At 47.2% G+C, this 17,818-nt stretch overlaps 1 protein-coding gene across 1 annotated transcript; it reads left to right on the top strand.

The window, feature by feature from the left end:
• Positions 1–10,293: 10,293 nt before the first annotated feature.
• On the top strand, positions 10,294–17,818 carry PTCHD3 (patched domain containing 3). The gene is made up of 4 exons (XM_075705168.1): positions 10,294–11,031; positions 11,384–11,505; positions 13,324–13,469; positions 16,218–17,818. The coding sequence occupies exons 1-4, from the start codon at positions 10,294–10,296 to the stop codon at positions 17,816–17,818; spliced, it is 2,607 nt and encodes an 868-aa protein (XP_075561283.1).

A 17,818-nucleotide genomic window follows, 5' to 3' on the forward strand; every position in this document is an offset into this window, starting at 1 on the left:
ACTCAGTGCAAAAAATGTATCTACTCTCTTTCTGGTTTATTTATTGCATCAGACTTTTTTACTTTCACCAGAAACTGTGGGCTTTGTAATCATTTTGACAAACAATGGCAGCACGTGTCAAGACGCTGAGCCCTGTTAGAAAATGGCCAACTCCATTCACAGAAACAATCTCCCAGCAACACTTAAGAGTGCTCCAGCTCCCAGGGAGGGCTGCTGTATTTTCAAAACAAGGTGTGTTTGGAAATTGAGATATTCAGGTGGATGACTCCTTGCCAGTCTGTCCATGAGGAATTTAATAGGCTGATACTAAAGTAAGACGATAAAGCACTATCTTCCTATGACACTAGTAAGAGTGAGGGTGCCCTGCAGTAAGGAGGGTGCTGACTGCTGTCAGATGGAAAGGAACATGGGACATTGGCGGTGGCATTAGCACTAGTTCAGGTTTCAGGAAAGGATTTGCTGTGTTAGTTGTGCCAGTGTAGTGGGTTAACCTTGGTTGGCCTCCAGATGCCCACCAAGCTGCTCCCTCACTCCCCCTCCTCAGCAAGACAGGGAGAAAATAAGATGAAAAACCCTCGGGTTGAGATAAAGGCAGTTTAATGGAAAAAAGCAAAGGCCACACACAGCAAAGCAAAGCAAAGGAGATTTATTCTCTATTTCCCACCAGCGAGCGATGTCCAGCCACTTCCTGGGAAGCAGGGCTTCCGTACACATAGTGGTTGTTTCAGAAGACGAACATCTTAATAACGAATGCCCCCTCCCTCCTCCTTTCTCTTAGCTTTTATTGCTAAGCATGACACCATATGGTATGGAGCATCCCTTTGGTCATTTTGGATCAGCTGTCCCACCTATGACCCCTCCAAACCTCTTGCCTACCCCTAGCCTGCCAGCCTCTGGAGGGAGGGCTGGAGAGACAGCCATGACCCTGTGTGAGCACTGCTCAGCAACAGCCAAAACAATATCAACACCATTCTAGCCACAAAGGCAAAGCACAGCACTATATGGGCTCCTATGAGGAAAGTTAACTCCATCCCAGCCAGACCCAGTACAGTCAGCCAAGATACTGTGGCCGTAATATTACCCTCTGGCTTTTCATTTTTTTCATCCCTTGGTACATCACAAACACTGCTAATGCTTCTCCAGAGGCAAAAGTTTCTTCTTTCTCTCAGAAGGGGCAAACCAAAGTGACATGGCCAAGTCCAGAAAACTTCAGTATGAGAACTGGAATAAATGCTCAGGGATTGAGCTGATTGGAAATGGAATTTCTGTTGCATAGAAAACATTTTTTTACAGTTTTCATCTGGCCATCAGAGGAGAATTACAGGCCTTTGTCAAGTTTATTTTCTCCAGCAAAGTGTCATGGCAATAGCTTTCCCTGCAGGCAGCTGGGGCCTGTCCCACTGCCCCAGCCAGGGAGCAGGGCAAGCAGGGCAGCCCAGGGGGCCGTGGGGGCAGCCCCAGCCCTGGGCAGCAGGTGTGGCCGTGGGGACGGGGACGGGCCAAGGCCAGGCCAGGCCACCAGCCCGCAGGTGGGGTCTGGACCCAGGTAAGGAGCCACAGCCAGGCACAGGCAGTTTCCACAGTCTGGCGGTGGGCCCTGGCCACAGCCTCCACACAGCCCTCTGGGAGCCTCTCCCCTCCTCCCCGAGGAATGGGATCACCCCCAGCTGTGCCCTCGCTGTGTGCCTGAGGCCCTGGCAGCCAAACCCCTGGCAGGGGTTGCGCTCAGGGCCCACATAGGCTTTTTCCTCATGGTTATGTTTCTCACCCAAAATCTACACAAGGTTTCAAACTGGAGGGGCTTTGGTGAAGTTCCTGGCCTTGCTGTCGCCAGGACTTAATGCTTCAGGCAGAGTACAAATGACCTGGTCAGCTTTTATTTAGTTGTCCAAGTGACTTCCCATAGTAGGTGATGTCAGGACATTTATGGCTGTTTCTTGACGCTAGCTGAACTTCAGCTCTTCTTTCTCACTATCGCTGCACGTCAGGTAGAGTGGTGCCTTACAACAGGAACTTTAGCTAGTTAAAATATTACCTGTTTCACACTTAGAGTGCTCCCATGAGACTTTCACGTGTGCATCAGCAACAGAAGAAGATATTACTCTGATAACACACATAATAAATAAATGGCAGGACACCCTGGATTGACCTGAGAAGGAGATAACTTCTCTAACATCCTGTTGGCACAGAAACACTGGCACAGAAGGGCAATGATTACACAGGTTGCATGGTTAGCAGAAACTTTCCATCTCAGGGAAGCAAAAAATCACCTTCCTGTAAATGAAGTAGGGAGAGGTATGGAAGGTCATCCCTTATATGCAGAACAGAGGAAATGCTCATGTTAGCCCATTCACTATCTTTGTTGCATACATGAGCTCTGCTGAATCGAAGTTTAGTTTGTGCTCAGATCAGCATTCTCTGATACATAAATACTCAAAATAATAAGTTAGTATTTCAAAAAACTAAAAACTATGAACAAAGCCCAAATGGACATTGGCTGATCAAAGCAAGAGTGAGAGAGAGGCACTGTAGTTTTTCACTCTGCGTTTTTTCTCCATAAATAACATGCACTAACAGTTAATAAGACTAATAATAATTAATAATAATAAATAATAATTAATAAGAAACTGATTAAAGAGCCAAATTTTTTACAGTTCTTATGAAAGTAAGTTGTGAGTTATATGCATTAAGGAAAGTTAAATTTTATGGAATTTTTATGAGAAAGTACAATAAAAAAAGTTGATAAGGTTCTTCAGTAGCCTCACATTACATTGTACTCATAGCAGTTCAGGGTTTTAAAAGTATAATTTAGAGCGGTCCTCATGGAAAACCTCATGATTCTGAAATCACAGTGGAGATAGGAATTTTTCTTTATCAGCTCGAAAAGAAATATTCCTGGAGCTAAAGTAATAAAATCTGGCAGCTCACCTGCCTTTCTGGTATCTTGTACTGATAAACTGAAATTCTGTCCATCACTATAATGTACAATAGAAACAGCATATCACCCAGACAGTTAAAACACTTATGCAACTGCATTCTTCCTAAAAATAAAAAACTCGAATGTAGAAATTCCTGAAGAGCCTCACACCGAGATGGCCTCAGAACATGGCTAACACGTATTGACAGCTTGGAGACATCATGTAAGGCAGTGACAGCTTTTTGCACAACTCAGCTGCCTCTGCGTTGACATTGTCCCCTCCTACATAATACCTAAGGTTACCATAATCACATCAAATACCAGTCTCATCGTCAAGCAAAGGAGCAGCAGCCACTCATCCTGCCAGCGCTCAGCAGATGGCAATTTCACAGAGTCACTGTGCACTCTCAAAGGAAAGGCAGACCTTCAACATGAATAAACATCTGTTAGTTCCGGGTCCTGGTGCCAGAATAACTTCTGGATTTTCTTTGGAATCATATATTCTAAACAGATAAGCTGCCCTGGAGGAAACCGGGAATTCACCTCCCAGCTGGCTGCTCTCATCACTAGGCCAACCCCCATTGTTCCTGTGTGGGCGTTTTCCTGAAGGCCCCATGAAACGCAATTCTTTCTTGCACACTGGCTAGTGAGGGCACAGAGGGCACACGTCCCAACTGATAGCCCACAGCTTGACAATCAGACTGCTCGCTTTGGATACAGGGGTTTGAAGAGCTGCATTTCCCACATTATCTGCAGTCATGTAACCTCAGGGCCACAGCCTGTCACAGGCAGCAAAGTTCTATTAGGCAGCCCACAGAGCACTGCTGCCTCATCCAGATGGAGGGAAAGGATAGGATAGGATAGGATAGGATAGGATAGGATAGGATAGGATAGGATAGGACAGGACAGGACAGGACAGGACAGGACAGAAGACAACTTCCCTGTCATGTTGGGTACTATGGTGGGCACCGTAAAGAACAGGTTAAGTCAAATTTCCTTCAGAAATGGCACAGGCATACCTGATGCTGCATTATGGCAGAAGGAATGGGATAAAAGACTTCTTGATGTCACTTTTTTGTTCCAGGGTCCAGTGCAACTCACACAATTGGCAAAGCACTTTCCATGGGCAGCCTGGATACAGAAATGCCCCTCTGTCCTGGCGTTCCAGAGAGAGGGGCAGAAATAAGCCATCTCACCTCTGACTGAGAGTTTGGAAGTGCAAATATCCTTGTCCTGGGAAAGGACAGGGACCAACAGTCACAAGTTGTATCAAGAGGAATTCTAGCAAAATATTGTCATGGGCAAAAACTCGTTCAGGGAACTTCCATGAATGTAATTTATTTGCCAATTAACAATCTATTAATTACAGATTCTGGTATCAAAGAAGACAGAAACCAACCAACCAAAGAAGACAGAAACCAACCAACCAACCCTTAGGAAAAACACCCCTGCTTCCCTCCAGACACCTCTTCCCCTTGCCCTTTTTGCTCTTCAGTCCCCTCACCACACGCTACGCTCAGCCCCTTTGGTGAGGTGGCGGGCGGTGCAGGAGACCGGGGCCAGCATGTCCATGGTGGTTCCTTCACCTGCAGCAGCCCCTTTCGGATTGCACCTCTCAGCTGCTGCTCAAGCAGCCACTTGGCTCCAGCCCCTGCCCAGGCACAGTCTTCTCTCTTTCCTCCCTCCTGCTCCAGCCTGGTCTTTTTTCCTCCTGCTCCTCCTGCTCTGGCCTTGTTTCTCCTTTTGCTCAGTGTTTACCACCCTTACTTCAGGACATTTCACAGAGGTGCCACAGACTCCCCTGAGGACGGGCTCAGCCATGCCCTGCAGTGGGTCCGTTGGAGCCGGCTGGAACCGGCTGTGACTGACTCAGGGCAGACCCTGGCCTCTACTCACAGAGGCCACCCCTGCAGCCCTCTACCAAAACCCTGCCAATTCTGAGGAGGAAAAAAATTACGATGAAGGTAGTCAACCACTGTTACAGGTTGCCCAGAGGATCTTGAGTCCCCATCCTTGGGGGTACTCCAAACTGAGCAACCTGGCCTAATACCCATGCCAGTCCTTCTCTGAGCGGGGCCAAGGTGAGATGAGAGCCAGAGGGCCTTTCCAACGCAAATTATTCTGTGATTCTACAAAATTGTTTGAATCACTTCCAGTCTCAGTAAATGTTTGGAGGACAGAGGAATACAGAGACAGACCAGAACATGTTTGTCTTTGCATTACTGAGGACAGCCTACCCTTCAAAATAAACTTTATTCTACATTGAGTTTGTGACCAAAAAAGACAGGCAAGCACAGCTAGAGCAGGAGATGGATCCTAAGGAGAGTGAAATGGAGGCTGAGGAGCCAAACTGAAAAAGAGCTTTCAAACAAAAAAGGTTGTGAAGTGAGAAGTCCCACCGGCCAGGCATACGTTGTTTCTTAATTTCAAAGCACTGTGCAGAAAGCCCCACATGCCAGAAACTGCATTTGCTCTCCCTACCCTGCTGTCTCTTCAGCTAGGACCTGGTTCAGCCCTGGAGCCCTCGTGACCTTCAAGCCATGACCAAAGCCTTGTCTGCATCTGCAAGCCTTCCTGGGCTGTGCCTGAGGGAGATCTGGGCTGAATTCTCCTTCTTTCTCCTTGCTTCTTGCAGGGTACAAACGCCCCAGTGCTGGTCGGTGGGGCCCGCTGTGGAAGAGAGAATGTTCTGGCACCTTGGTTTGAGGGTGGGGTGGAACCAGGTCTGCTGCCTTCCTGGGAAACGGTCTGACCCTGGGTGCTGTGCAACAGGGAGGAAACTCACCCACCTGAACAGGCCTTGCTTGTTTGTTTGTCAGTTGGCTTACAGCTGCTCTTGACTGGTTTTTACCTGTCTTAGGCACATTCTGACACCATTTAGAGGTGAGGCCACTGAGGATATTAGAAATTAAGTGATTGTATTTCTAGGTCCCCACAGATCTAGTCGAGAGGCAGGAATAGCACCAGCTGTCCCTCTCAGCTCTCTTTTTGGCACACCAGGTATATTTCTGCTTTGCTTGTCACCATTGTATTAGAACTGGGAAACACAAAGAAATGTGGCATTGTGAATATTTACGTATGTGGCAATAGTCCCAAACTGTAATTCACTGGAATTCACTTTGAAGTGTCCCATGGCATTTCACAACAAAGACACTGGCAGTGCCTTGCAACCACACAATGAAATGATGTTTGCGTTTTACGTAGTCTTCATGAGGTGCTTTTAACTTGTATTCATCAGCTATGCAAATTCACACAGAAATCATATTTGACTATGTCTTCACCACTGAGAAAAAGATTACAGCCAACATCCATCATAAGTCAGTTTAAACATCAAAGTTCAAAGATAGTGTTCTAACCAGGAAGTGCAAATTCTCTTATTTCCTATCTTTTAAAATATCTGGATCTAAGTCTTATGGTTCTGTGTACACATCATGACTTAGTATTTGTCCTTCAAATCCCTCCTAAGCCAGTGGCAAACACAAAATATGTGAAGTCTCCGTGAAGAGCCAATGCGCCTATTAATCACAGCATGCACCCGACAACCACCAACTACATTATGAAAGGAAGAGAACAACATTTGCTTTCTTTGCAAAGCCTGGCAGCAAAAGGTGGCAGTATCACCTGTTTTTTTTATCTACTAACCTAGCGGAAAACACTTCCCCGTTGAAAGGGAGATCTGTACTCAGTCTCCTCTTCATCTTGAGTAGTCTTAGATCCAGTAAACACAATGTAACTGTCAGGAGAGAGTTTCTGCCTTCATCCACAAATACAGGAAAAGCATGACTTGTTGGAGTCCTGTAGTCCAGTTCCTGGCCCTGGCCCAAGGAATATTTCAGATTTTATCCTATTAGAAGTTAATATAAAACACATCAATAGGCCAGGGAAAAAGGACAAGAATCCAGATTCTTGGAGAGAAGACTGGCACGTAACTCCTGCTTGAAGACTGCTCTGAACCGAGAGTTAGTGGAGCCATCTTCCCATGCCGTAAGTCAGACCTCCAAGCCTCAGAAACAGTTAACCTAAAGGCACTTACTTGTAGCAGGAGCTACCCAATGTACTGGGTACCCTGATTGGGTAGCTCCTGCCACCAGGCCATTTCCCACCTCCTGATTGCTACCAGAGCTTGTCTCCAGCTCCTGAGGAGCCAGGAAGAAACTTCAGCAAATCACAGAATCACAGAATTATAGAATCATTTGGGTTGGAAAAGACCTTTAAGATCATCCAGTCCAACCATTAACCTAACATTACCAAGTCCACCACTAAACCATGTCCCTAAACACCACGTCTACACGTCTTTTAAATACCTCCAGGGATAGGGACTCCACCACCTCTCTGGGCAGCCTGTTCCAATGCTTGACCACCCTTTCCGTAAAGAAATTTTTCCTAATATCCAATCTAAACCTACCCTGGTGCAGCTTGAGCCCATTTCCTTTCATCCTATCGCTTGTTACTTGGGAGACCAACACCCACCTCACTACAACCTCCTTTCAGGTAGTTGTAGAGAGCGATAAGGTCTCCCCTCAGCCTCCTCTTCTCCACACTAAACAACCCCAGTTCCCTCAGCCGCTCCTCATAAGACCTGTGCTCCAGACCCTTCACCAGCTTCGTTGCCCTTCTTTGGACACACTCCAGCACCTCAATGTCCTTCTTGTAGTGAGGGGCCCAAAACTGGACACACTATTCCAGGTGCGGCCTCACCAGTGCCGAGGTGCAGCCTCACCAGTGCCGAGTACAGGGGGACAATCACCTCCCTGCTCCTGCTGGCCACGCTATTCCTGATACAAGCCAGGATGCTGTTGGCCTTGTTGGCCACCTGGGCACACTGCTGGCTCATGTTCAGCTGGCTGTCAGCCAACACCCCCAGGTCCTTTTCGGCCAGGCAGCTATCCAGCCACTCTTCCCCAAGCCTGTAGCATTGCATGGGGTTGTTGTGACCCAAGTGCAGGACCCAGCACTTGGCCTTGTTGAATCTCATACAATTGGCCTCAGCCCATCGGTCCAGCCTGTCCAGGTCCCTCTGCAGAGCCTTCCTACCCGCAAGCAGATCGACACTCCCGCCCAACTTGGTGTCGTCTGCAAACTTACTGAGGGTGCATTGAGCCCCTCATCCAGACCATTGATAAAGATATTAATGAGTGGTCAATTTTTATCTTCTGTCTTGATGAGCCTAAAAATTCAATAACCCTTTACAGCTGTTTTTTACAGTGAAACAGTAACAACAGTCTTCCTGGTGTCTGGCTATGGGGATAGGTGTATCTCTGTAGTTTATTCGCAGACACAGGCATGTTTTTCTCTGGAGTTATCTCCACATAAGAGAGGCTATCTCATTCAGCTGGGTAACTCTTTGACAATAACTCATCAAGCATCTACATGGCATCAACATTTTTCTGAGGACAGATTCCTGCTATGTGAACAGCTCTTACTCTAACATGATGTAAATCCGTACAAGGAAATTGAGAACAGAATGTGGGAGAAGCCATCAGTTTGGAGTCAGATTCATTAAAAAACTTAGATTTTGACAAGTTAGGAGCTACATGAAATAGCTTCCAAGTGCCTTTCTCCCACAGAGAAATTCAGAACTGACGTACCTTCCTCAGAAAACCTGTGCACAGAAGAGGGAATCACCAGGATCCAACCTGCGCTAAATGCTGGGCACAGCGGGAGATGTGTAACACTGCTCAGAGCCTGGCTGTCTTATGCCTGCAGGTGGCAAGCCTGTCTCCTTAGAATGAGAGAGAAGAAATACCTACAACTTTTCTTGGCAAGTACTGGCAGGGGAGGAGAGTGCTGCTTCTTTCAAAGAAGGGCAAGAAGAAGTGCCTGTCTGTGATATATCAGCTAATTGGCTAGACACTTCTCCATAAGTGTCTCATCTGAGCTTAATGTTCTCCTCAGCCAGAAGGCACTCAAATCACTGTTGCTTACCAGTGTCAAGAACACCAGGCTGCAGGGTACTTTTTGGACCTGGAAAGATGCTTTCTATCATTGTCACTGCACAAAGCCCTAGTGTACCCATGCACAGCACAGCACAGGCTCACTGAGATGTGATCTCTTAAATCCTCGATATGCATTGCTCTCCTGCTCAGGATCACTATACCTTATCCCTCACTTTTTAATTTTGCAGCCTCTTTCTTACAACATGGAAGCTAGATCTGGATTTAATATCGTAACATCAGTCTAATTGATTCCATCGTATACCATGGAAGTCCCTTCCCTAGGCTTGCTCTCTGTTCACATACCCAAGGATCACATTAATCCTGTTTACTACAAGGAGTTGAAGACACAAGATCCCAAACGCAAACTCCAAAATTACTTGTAATCCCAGCTCTCCGCTAGGCGTGAGCTTTCATGAGACAACTGTGCATGACAAAGTCTTGCTACCAGCTGTGCTTTTCCCTCCTGTGGTACCTCACTCTTGCCCTTGCAACAGCCGACACTCACCTGACTGCACAGTGAGTTTGTTCAGCTCACTACACACATGGAAAGTCACTTTCTTTTTGCAGGATTACAGTGTTACGCTAAATGAGGGGCCAGGCAAGTGCCTGAGCAAGAGGAAAAGGCGCAGTGAAGGCACCTGGCTGGCAGGACTCTCCATCAGTGCGAGCAAGCGGCTCCAACAGCTGTCACACAACATGGCGCCGACGGCAGCAGAGAGAGGATGTGCCTGTGCCTCACGTTCTTCTGTGCAAAAGGGCACTTTGTTTTGCTTCACTGCAGATCATTTTGCAGATCCCGGCTTTTGACGTAGCTTCAGAGACAGCCATGGCAGCTGACTGGGGCAGGAACCGCAGCGCACAGGTAGGAAGCGGTGGATGGGAGAGTGGTTGGAAACACCATCACCGCAGGCTAAGCGAGGGCATCGCCACCGTGCCCCGCTGCCGCTGGAGGAAAGCGGAGCATGGCCGTGCCTGGCTAGGCCAGGCCTGCAGCCTGCCCCACGGGAGCCGGCCGGCGCGGCGGCAAAACCGGGCTGCGGGCAGCGCTCAGCGCCTCGTGCGCTCTAACGGCGCCGCGGCAGCGGCGGGACGGAGCCACCCCGGCGGGACGGGGCCACCCGGCGGGACGGGGCCTCCTCGAGGCCGCAGCCGGCAGGGGAGGCAGGGACGGGGGCGCGGCGGCAGCACCCACCCCCCCGTCGGAGACCCGAGCCCGGGGCGCGGCGCGGCCGGGGGAGCCTCGTGTCCCCGTCTGCCCCCGCCTGCCCGTCCCGGGGAGGCGGCGGAAGCACCGGCGAGTCAGAGCGGGGAGGGCGCGGCCGCCCGCCCCGTCGGGGCGGCCCTACCTGCGTGGCGGAGTAACGGTCATTCCCTCCTTGGCGGCGGCAGGGAGAAGGCGGTTCTCCTTCCGCGCAGCAAGAGGCCGCGCCGGTGGAGCCCATGGTGGAGCCGCGGCACCCCGCGGAGGGCTGCTCCTGCCGCAACACCGACTGCGTGGAGCGGCCGCTGCGGCGGCTCTTCGAGGGGCTGGGGAGCGGAGTGGCCGCCTGCCCCTGGCCCTTCGTGCTGGTGCCGCTGCTGCTGTCGGGCGGGCTGGGCGCCGGCTTCATGTTCCTCCCGGAGCGGCAGGCGAACGACATCGAGAGACAGTTCACGCCGGAGTCGGGGCCCGCCAAGGCCGAGCGCGACTTCGTGCAGCGGCACTTCCCCACCAACGACTCGTGGCGCTTCTCCGCCCCGCGGCTGCCCACCGAGGGCGCCTACTTATCGCTCATCGCCGTGGCGACCAAGGGGGCCTCGGTCCTGGCCCAGCCGTCGTGGCGCGAAGTGCTGCAGCTGGACACGGAGGTGCAGAAACTCGGCTACAGGGGCCTCTGCGCCCGCTTCAACGGCACCTGCGTCAGCCCCAACCCGCTGCTGCCGCCGCTGCCCGACACGGCGGCGAGCGCCCCGGAGCACCTGCGCTTCCCCGTCAATAACGGCACCTTCCTGGGGACCGCGCTGGGTGGCGTGGAGACGGACGCCGGCGGGTGGGTGAAGCGGGCACGGGCCCTGAAGCTGGTCTATTACCTGCGGGAGGACGGCCCGGAGGCGGCAGAGAAGAGCCGGCAGTGGCTGGAAGACTTCCTGCAGAACATCTCGACGTCGCTGGTGAAGTGGAACTTCACCTCCATTCAGGTAACGCGGCGGTGGGTACAGCCGTGCGGGGGCCGCCGAGACCCGAAATGCCCGGGCTGCCCCATCGCCAGAAGGGAGGTGGTGGAGGAATAAGGCAGGGGCCGGCCTGTAGATTTGGCTGCAGCGCTCCAAGCAGTGCTTCCAGTGTCGCCCACTCCACGCCGTTTGTGCAATGCACCGTCCTGGCCCTCTGTTCAGTGCGAGCGGCGTTTCTGGGGGTCGAGAGGGCCATGGAAATGCGTCAGTGCCAGCGTGATGTTTAGTATTGCCTCTGTGTGTGTGTATGTGTATAAAGACTGAGAAAAAGAGTGGAAGTGCTTCATCTTTTCTTTCCTTGTTCTTTTAATGGCAGGTGACTTACTTTACCTCACTGTCCAGACAACAGGAGTTTGAAGGAAATACCAAGAGTGTGATCCCACTCTTCTCTGTAACGTATTTCTTGACAATAACCTTTTCAATCGTCTCTTGCCTAAGGTAAAATGTCTTCTAAGCTATGGATCAATGAGGAGTGATCTCCGCTCTTCTTTACCTTGCCTAAATTGGTTTCTGCTCTTGTAAAGTGAAGTCATTCTTGAAGCTGCAGACTTCACATAATAATAGGCAACATGTATTTCTTTGCTGATTCTCTCCTACTTGTGTGTATTTCCCAACTGCTTAAATGGAGTTCATGATAAGTATCAGACAAATGCTTGAACAAGCGTTCAGTTCAGACATGCACAGCTTGAATGCTAGGCTAGTATCCATTCGTCTGTTCTTTGAAGCCATCAGTCATTTCTGTAGTCCCTACCTCGTAAGAATCCTTTTTGTAGCTGATGGTTTTGGAACTATTTAAACAACTGAAATTTAAACAACTACTCTATCTTTTTAAGACGTCTGTGGTGCTGTTGCTTTGGCACTGAAAAACACTATGCCAAAGTAAATGCTTTTAATTATGAAAGGGTTCTACTTTACCCTATGTGAGAAGGGGGCCAGAAGTGTGATCTAGCCAGCCTGGCAGCAGCAGAATTCTGCACAAGCACTTCTGTTGAATAAAACCTACCAGCTCAACTTGGCATACCCAGCGGAGACATTCACCAAAAAGATGTGTAAAGGTCAAACAGAAAAGTTGTCATTTGGGGGGAGGGAAGGAATAAGTGATGCTATGGCTGAGGTTATTCAACTACTGTCTTGTTCATTCGTAGCTTCTATCCTCATCCTGCCCGCAAGATACTAATTCTTTGTAAAGATCAGTTAAAAAAGGGGAGGGAGGAGGAAGTATACCACATTAAGATCTGTGGTACACTTCTGCCACCTGCTCAGTTAAGGTACAGATCAATGAGCACTAGCTTCATAGATTACTGCACGTATGGGTGTGGCTTTAGGTATTCCGCTTGCTAGTAGATTCTGAGCCTTACCTGCTGTTCACAAAGAACTTAGCCTGCCCTTTCTTTGTGCTGGTGGAAGGTGAACCATTGTACATTTGACAACTGCACAGCAGTGTTTGTGTGCTGTGCTTGAGAAAGTTCTACTCAGAGGGTGGGCTTATTGGTTTAGCGCTTGCATCAAGCATCATGGCCATTAGGCTGTACAGTTTCTGGATATCAGCTGTCTCGCGTCCAGTCGTTTGTGAGCGCAGACAGAGCATGAGTCTTGCCTTGGAAGCAAGAGGTTCTCTTAAATTTCAGAAATGGACTACAGCCTGGAAAATATTACTAATCAGGCAAGAGGCAACTCTCTACCCCCACCGCGTGGTGCAGTCAATAGCATCACATGCGAAGTCTCCCACTGGGAGCATTTCACTGGGAATCCTTGAGCCAGCCCTTGGGGGCATCTTGGCAAATGGCTGGTAGCCAGTCTGTCTGCTGAGAAAGCTTCTGTACACAGCACTTACTGCCTGGGACATGCTTCCATACTACACCAAGAACCCATGTAAAAGGAAAGGGCTTCTAAAAATTCGTAATTTTTTGGGTCACTCTAAATCTAGCCTCTCACTGGTACAGCTTACATATCTTCATTTTGCCAGCTCTCATTACTGATGCAAAGATCAGTACACATCTTTACTGTTATGTATATAACTGGCTAGCAGTAATAATGTATTAATAATATAGTAATAATGTATTTAGCACCTCCTAGATAAATTAATCTTGTCCAATGCTGACACCTGGGAGCTCTCCTGCAAATAGCAGCTTTCATCAAGAGTTCTCTTCACAGACAGGATACTGTTGGTATCTGTGCAGAATATTCACTTGTCATGCCAAACACCTTGGTGAAATATTTGACATGTAACTAAGATATTCCTTAAAATATTTTCAGACTGAGCTGTATAAGAAATAATGTCTGGCTTGCATGCTTTGGAGTGGTTTCTGCCGGTTTAGCTGTATTAAGCAGCTTTGGATTGATGCTCTTCTGTGGAGTCCCGTTTGTGGTCACTGTAGCAAATGCACCATTTCTTATTCTAGGTAAGTAGAAAAAGCGAGTTGGATTCAGATACGAAGACTAAAGTGGAATTAAAACAACCTGACGGTGTTACTCTTTTATGCTGCGAGCATCAGATCATACACAGTTCCGTCCTGCAGTGAGGGGAGGAAACACTTGGAGGTGCAGCCTCCTCTGAGCTCCTACAGGCGGGTGACCTGCTCATAATTCAAATGCATTTTGTATTTGCATTTGTTTGCTCATCAAATGCACCGGCTCTTAATTTCACAAAGACCCTGTTGTGTACCTGGAAAGGGGCTTATGCCAGTCTCTTCAGATCTTTATAAATAACATGCAGACTTTGGTCTTCCTTGCATTAAAGCAAACAAATTACCAGTACATTGGATGAATTGCTTTTGAAGCCTGCCTGCTTTCTAGAAGCAGCCTTGCTTGCCATCATCCAGTATTACCTTTTGACTTGCTGCTTATCTTGTTCTTGGTTTCTGGCTGATCTTCTGAGATCTAAGAGCCAGTTCCAAGCATTTAAAAGTCATAGGCCTGGTTTAAAATCATGAGTCTTTTCTAGAATAACAGTTCTGCGTGCTTTCTTTTTTTGGTTTGTGGGTTTACGTGGTCAGTTGTTTTTATCATCTGTTCAGGTAACGTTTTAAAACTTCCCTTCACAGTTATAAGGAACAGGCGTGAGTGGGAGGGCTGAGCACTGAGATTGCTGCTTAATCCCAGTACGCTAGAAGTGGCTTTTTTAAGAGAATCGTCTCATCAGAGTCATAGAAGGTGGGGCCTGGAGGGAACCTCATGAGGTCGCCCTCCCTGCTGCAAGCTGGGATCTAACTAAACCACTCCTGATAAATGGTTTTAAGAACATCTTGAGAATTAAACAGGAAACTGTTTCTATTAGTTAATTATCTCAAGAACTTTTGAGGCTTCCTGGATACCTTCAAGTTGATTGTTCCTTGTTCTTCTACATACATGGAAGATAGTTGATTTTATCATTTTTTTTTAACAGTCTTTTATTCATTAGAGGACTGTTATTGTGCTGTCTTCCATAGTGTTGAATATTCAAGTATGCAAACAGATTAATATCAAAGAGATGATACAGCCCCTGTCTGGTCCACCTTTTTTCTGGACACTATCTTGCTCAGTAGGGATAGCTGAACTTCACTTAGAGCAGCTTCTGATTTGCTGTATTTTTAAAGCTAGACATAGTAGGGTAACTCCAAGTTTGGAGTTACTATATCAGCCATTATGTTCAGCTGTAGCTGCTATGCAGAATGCAGTTTCCGGAAGAGGTTCAGGGAAGACAGCCAAAGGTAAAAGTACTTTCAGCCACCTGCCACTAATCTACCCATGTTCTTGGACCAGCATCTATCCATATGTCTTTCCTGCTAATGCATTCTAACCATCTTTTGCCCATCATGCTCTTTTCTTAGTTGTTTCTCAACTAGCTCTCCATTTCCTGTCCTTCCTCCCTCCACCCAGGTCTTTTTTGGCCACTTAACCAGTCATTTTCCATTTTGTATTTGTGCAGTACTTTTTTTTGTTTGTTTCTGGAGTACTTTGTTCATTGACTTGCTTTAATTCTGAAAGCAATTAAATTAGTATTTCTCCAGTTTATTTCCCCAGTTTATCAAACTTGCTGTGAATTGATCATACCCCTTGAAGTGCTTGGAACTTTTCCCAGACATCATCAGGAATTTAAATGTATTTTCTGTTTTCTCAGTTAGAACATTGACTAGCACTGTACTAGTGCTTTCCCTGAATGCCTTTGATCAAGACATCTCCCTGGTTTTACAAATAATTAATCTTGGCATGTTTACCGGCAATTGATTGTTCAGGCAGCAGATAGTGATTTCATCTGTTCTTTTATGCTTAGCTACATAATTTTTGCTTGCTCCTCTGTTCATGCCATCTTGCTTCCCTTTTTTGTGCGATTAATTTTCAGGGAATAGAGGAGCCCTTGACATAGTAGTATTGGCAAAATACTGAAAGGTCGGTGATTAAAATCTTGAGAGTTAGCAGAGCTGAGAGAAGCACATTGGCTCTTCCGTTTTGAACTTCAGCTCGCTTACTCTTGTGTCTTAGCAAAAACTAGCCCAGGACCCAGTCTTCCTTGGCAGGGTTTCCCAGGACTCTGGTGGGTAATATATGCAGGCACATCAGTATTAATGTGAAGATAAATGAAGAATAAATCATGAATAAATGCTCAAAGATGAACTGGAGAGAAGGTAAGTGGAGAGCAAAGGGCATAAAAAAGCGAGCTGCTGGAAAACTGGGATCACTGTTCTCCCATGTGATAGCAACTGCTCTCCCCGTCTGCTGAACGCAGAACAAGAAATTACTGATCTAATTTGCTGCAGTGATGAAGAAGAGATTCCAGAGATAGTGAGGGACGGTTCTAGTGATAAGGATAGTTGAGCATCAGAATAAGTGATGTATTTAAATGTATGTAGTCACTGGACACTTGGACAGCAGATGCAACACACTTGTCACAGATGGACTAGGTGTGCTTGGTCCTTCAGCAGAGTAGGGTGAGGGATCAACAACCCATCAGGTCACCAGGAATTTCTGAAATGTAATTAAATTCAGCTCCACACAAAGGATCTGTTTTCCTCTATTGGTTTCACTTGCATCAGCACTAAAGCAATGTTAATAGCCTAACTTTCTTTTTCAAAATTTTATGCAGACCTAAATGTGATTCATTTTGTACTTTTGTTGGGTGTTAGTGGAAGCTGCCATTTGCAATACAGTGTTAACTTTTTCTCTTCCTGCAGGAGTTGGTGTTGATGACATGTTCATCATGATCGCTTCCTGGGAGCAAAGTTCAAAAAAAAAAGGGAAATCTGATGCTAGATCTCGGTTGGCCGAGACTTATGCAGAAGCAGCACTCTCTGTGACCATCACCACTCTCACAGATGTTTTGGCCTTCTTCATTGGCACCTGGACTGCTTTTTCATCTGTGAGATCATTTTGCCTCTACACAGGCACTGCTTTTGTTTTCTGCTATATATATACCATGACCTTCTTTGGGGCAATCATTGTATTAAATCATAAAAGGGAGCAAGGAAACAGACACTGGCTAACTTGTATGCCTGTGGGAGTAGATAAAGATCAGGCTCAGAAGTCCTGCTTGTACAATGCTTGCTGTATAGGCAACTGTTCTGGGCCATCAGCTCAGTCAGAAGATGAACATCCAATGAGCATATTCTTTAGAAAGTATTATGGTCCGCTTTTTACAAATAAATGGATCAAGCTACTTGTGGTGTTGCTGTACGGAGCGTATTTGGGTGGCAGTATTTATGGATGTACTAAGATCAGGGAAGGCATTGATCTTCGAAATCTGGCGAGTGATGGCTCTTATGTTATTCCATACTATGACGACGATGACAAATACTTCTCAGAATATGGACCCAGGGTCATGGTTGTCATTACTAAAAGTGTAGATTACTGGAATGAGACTGTTCGTCTTGACATTGAGAACTGCACACAGAATTTAGAGGCCATTTCCTATATAGATAAGAACCTCTCAGAGTCGTGGCTGAGAGTATACACACAACTTGCCAAAGGGCTTCCGATAAATATAAACAATAAGAGTATTTTCATTGAAAACTTAAATACACTGTTCCAACATTTTCCCAGTTTTAAGTGGGACATTGACAAGACTCGGGATAAAATAGAAGCTTCACGTTTCTTCATCCAGACGGTGAACGTGACCTCAGCCATTGATGAGAAGAATCTTGTCAGTCAGTTAAGGGAGACAGCCAAGCAGTGCAGTATTCCATTAATGGTGTACCACCCAGCATTCATCTACTACGATCAGTACCTGGTAATAGTGCAGAACACCATTCAGAACGTGGTCATTGCTGCCGGGGCGATGCTCGTTGTCTCGCTTTTGCTTATTCCCAACCCACTGTGTTGCTTGTGGGTGACTTTTGCTATAGCTTCTGTTATCGTTGGTGTTGCTGGTTTCATGACATTTTGGAATGTCAATCTAGATTCCATATCCATGATCAACCTGGTCATCTGTATAGGGTTTTCAGTAGATTTTTCTGCTCATATTTCCTATGTCTTCGTTACAAGTGGAGAGTCATCAGCCAATAAAAAGGCAGTCGAAGCTCTGTCCCTGCTAGGTTACCCAGTATTACAAGGTGCAGTTTCTACTATATTAGGAGTAGTTGTCCTGGCTGCAGCAAAAGCCTACATCTTTAGGACATTTTTCAAGATCATGTTCCTTGTTATTTTGTTTGGGGCTCTTCACGGTCTTGTTTTTATTCCAGTGTTTTTAACCTTTTTTGGAAGCCTTGGCACATCACCCCACAATACCCAATCTAAAAAGCTAGAGTTGAGGTTTAGAGATGATAAAGATTGTCCATGA

Source organism: Pelecanus crispus, chromosome 2 (assembly GCF_030463565.1).
Source record: "Pelecanus crispus isolate bPelCri1 chromosome 2, bPelCri1.pri, whole genome shotgun sequence".
In the NCBI taxonomy this organism is placed as follows: Eukaryota; Metazoa; Chordata; class Aves; order Pelecaniformes; family Pelecanidae; genus Pelecanus; species Pelecanus crispus.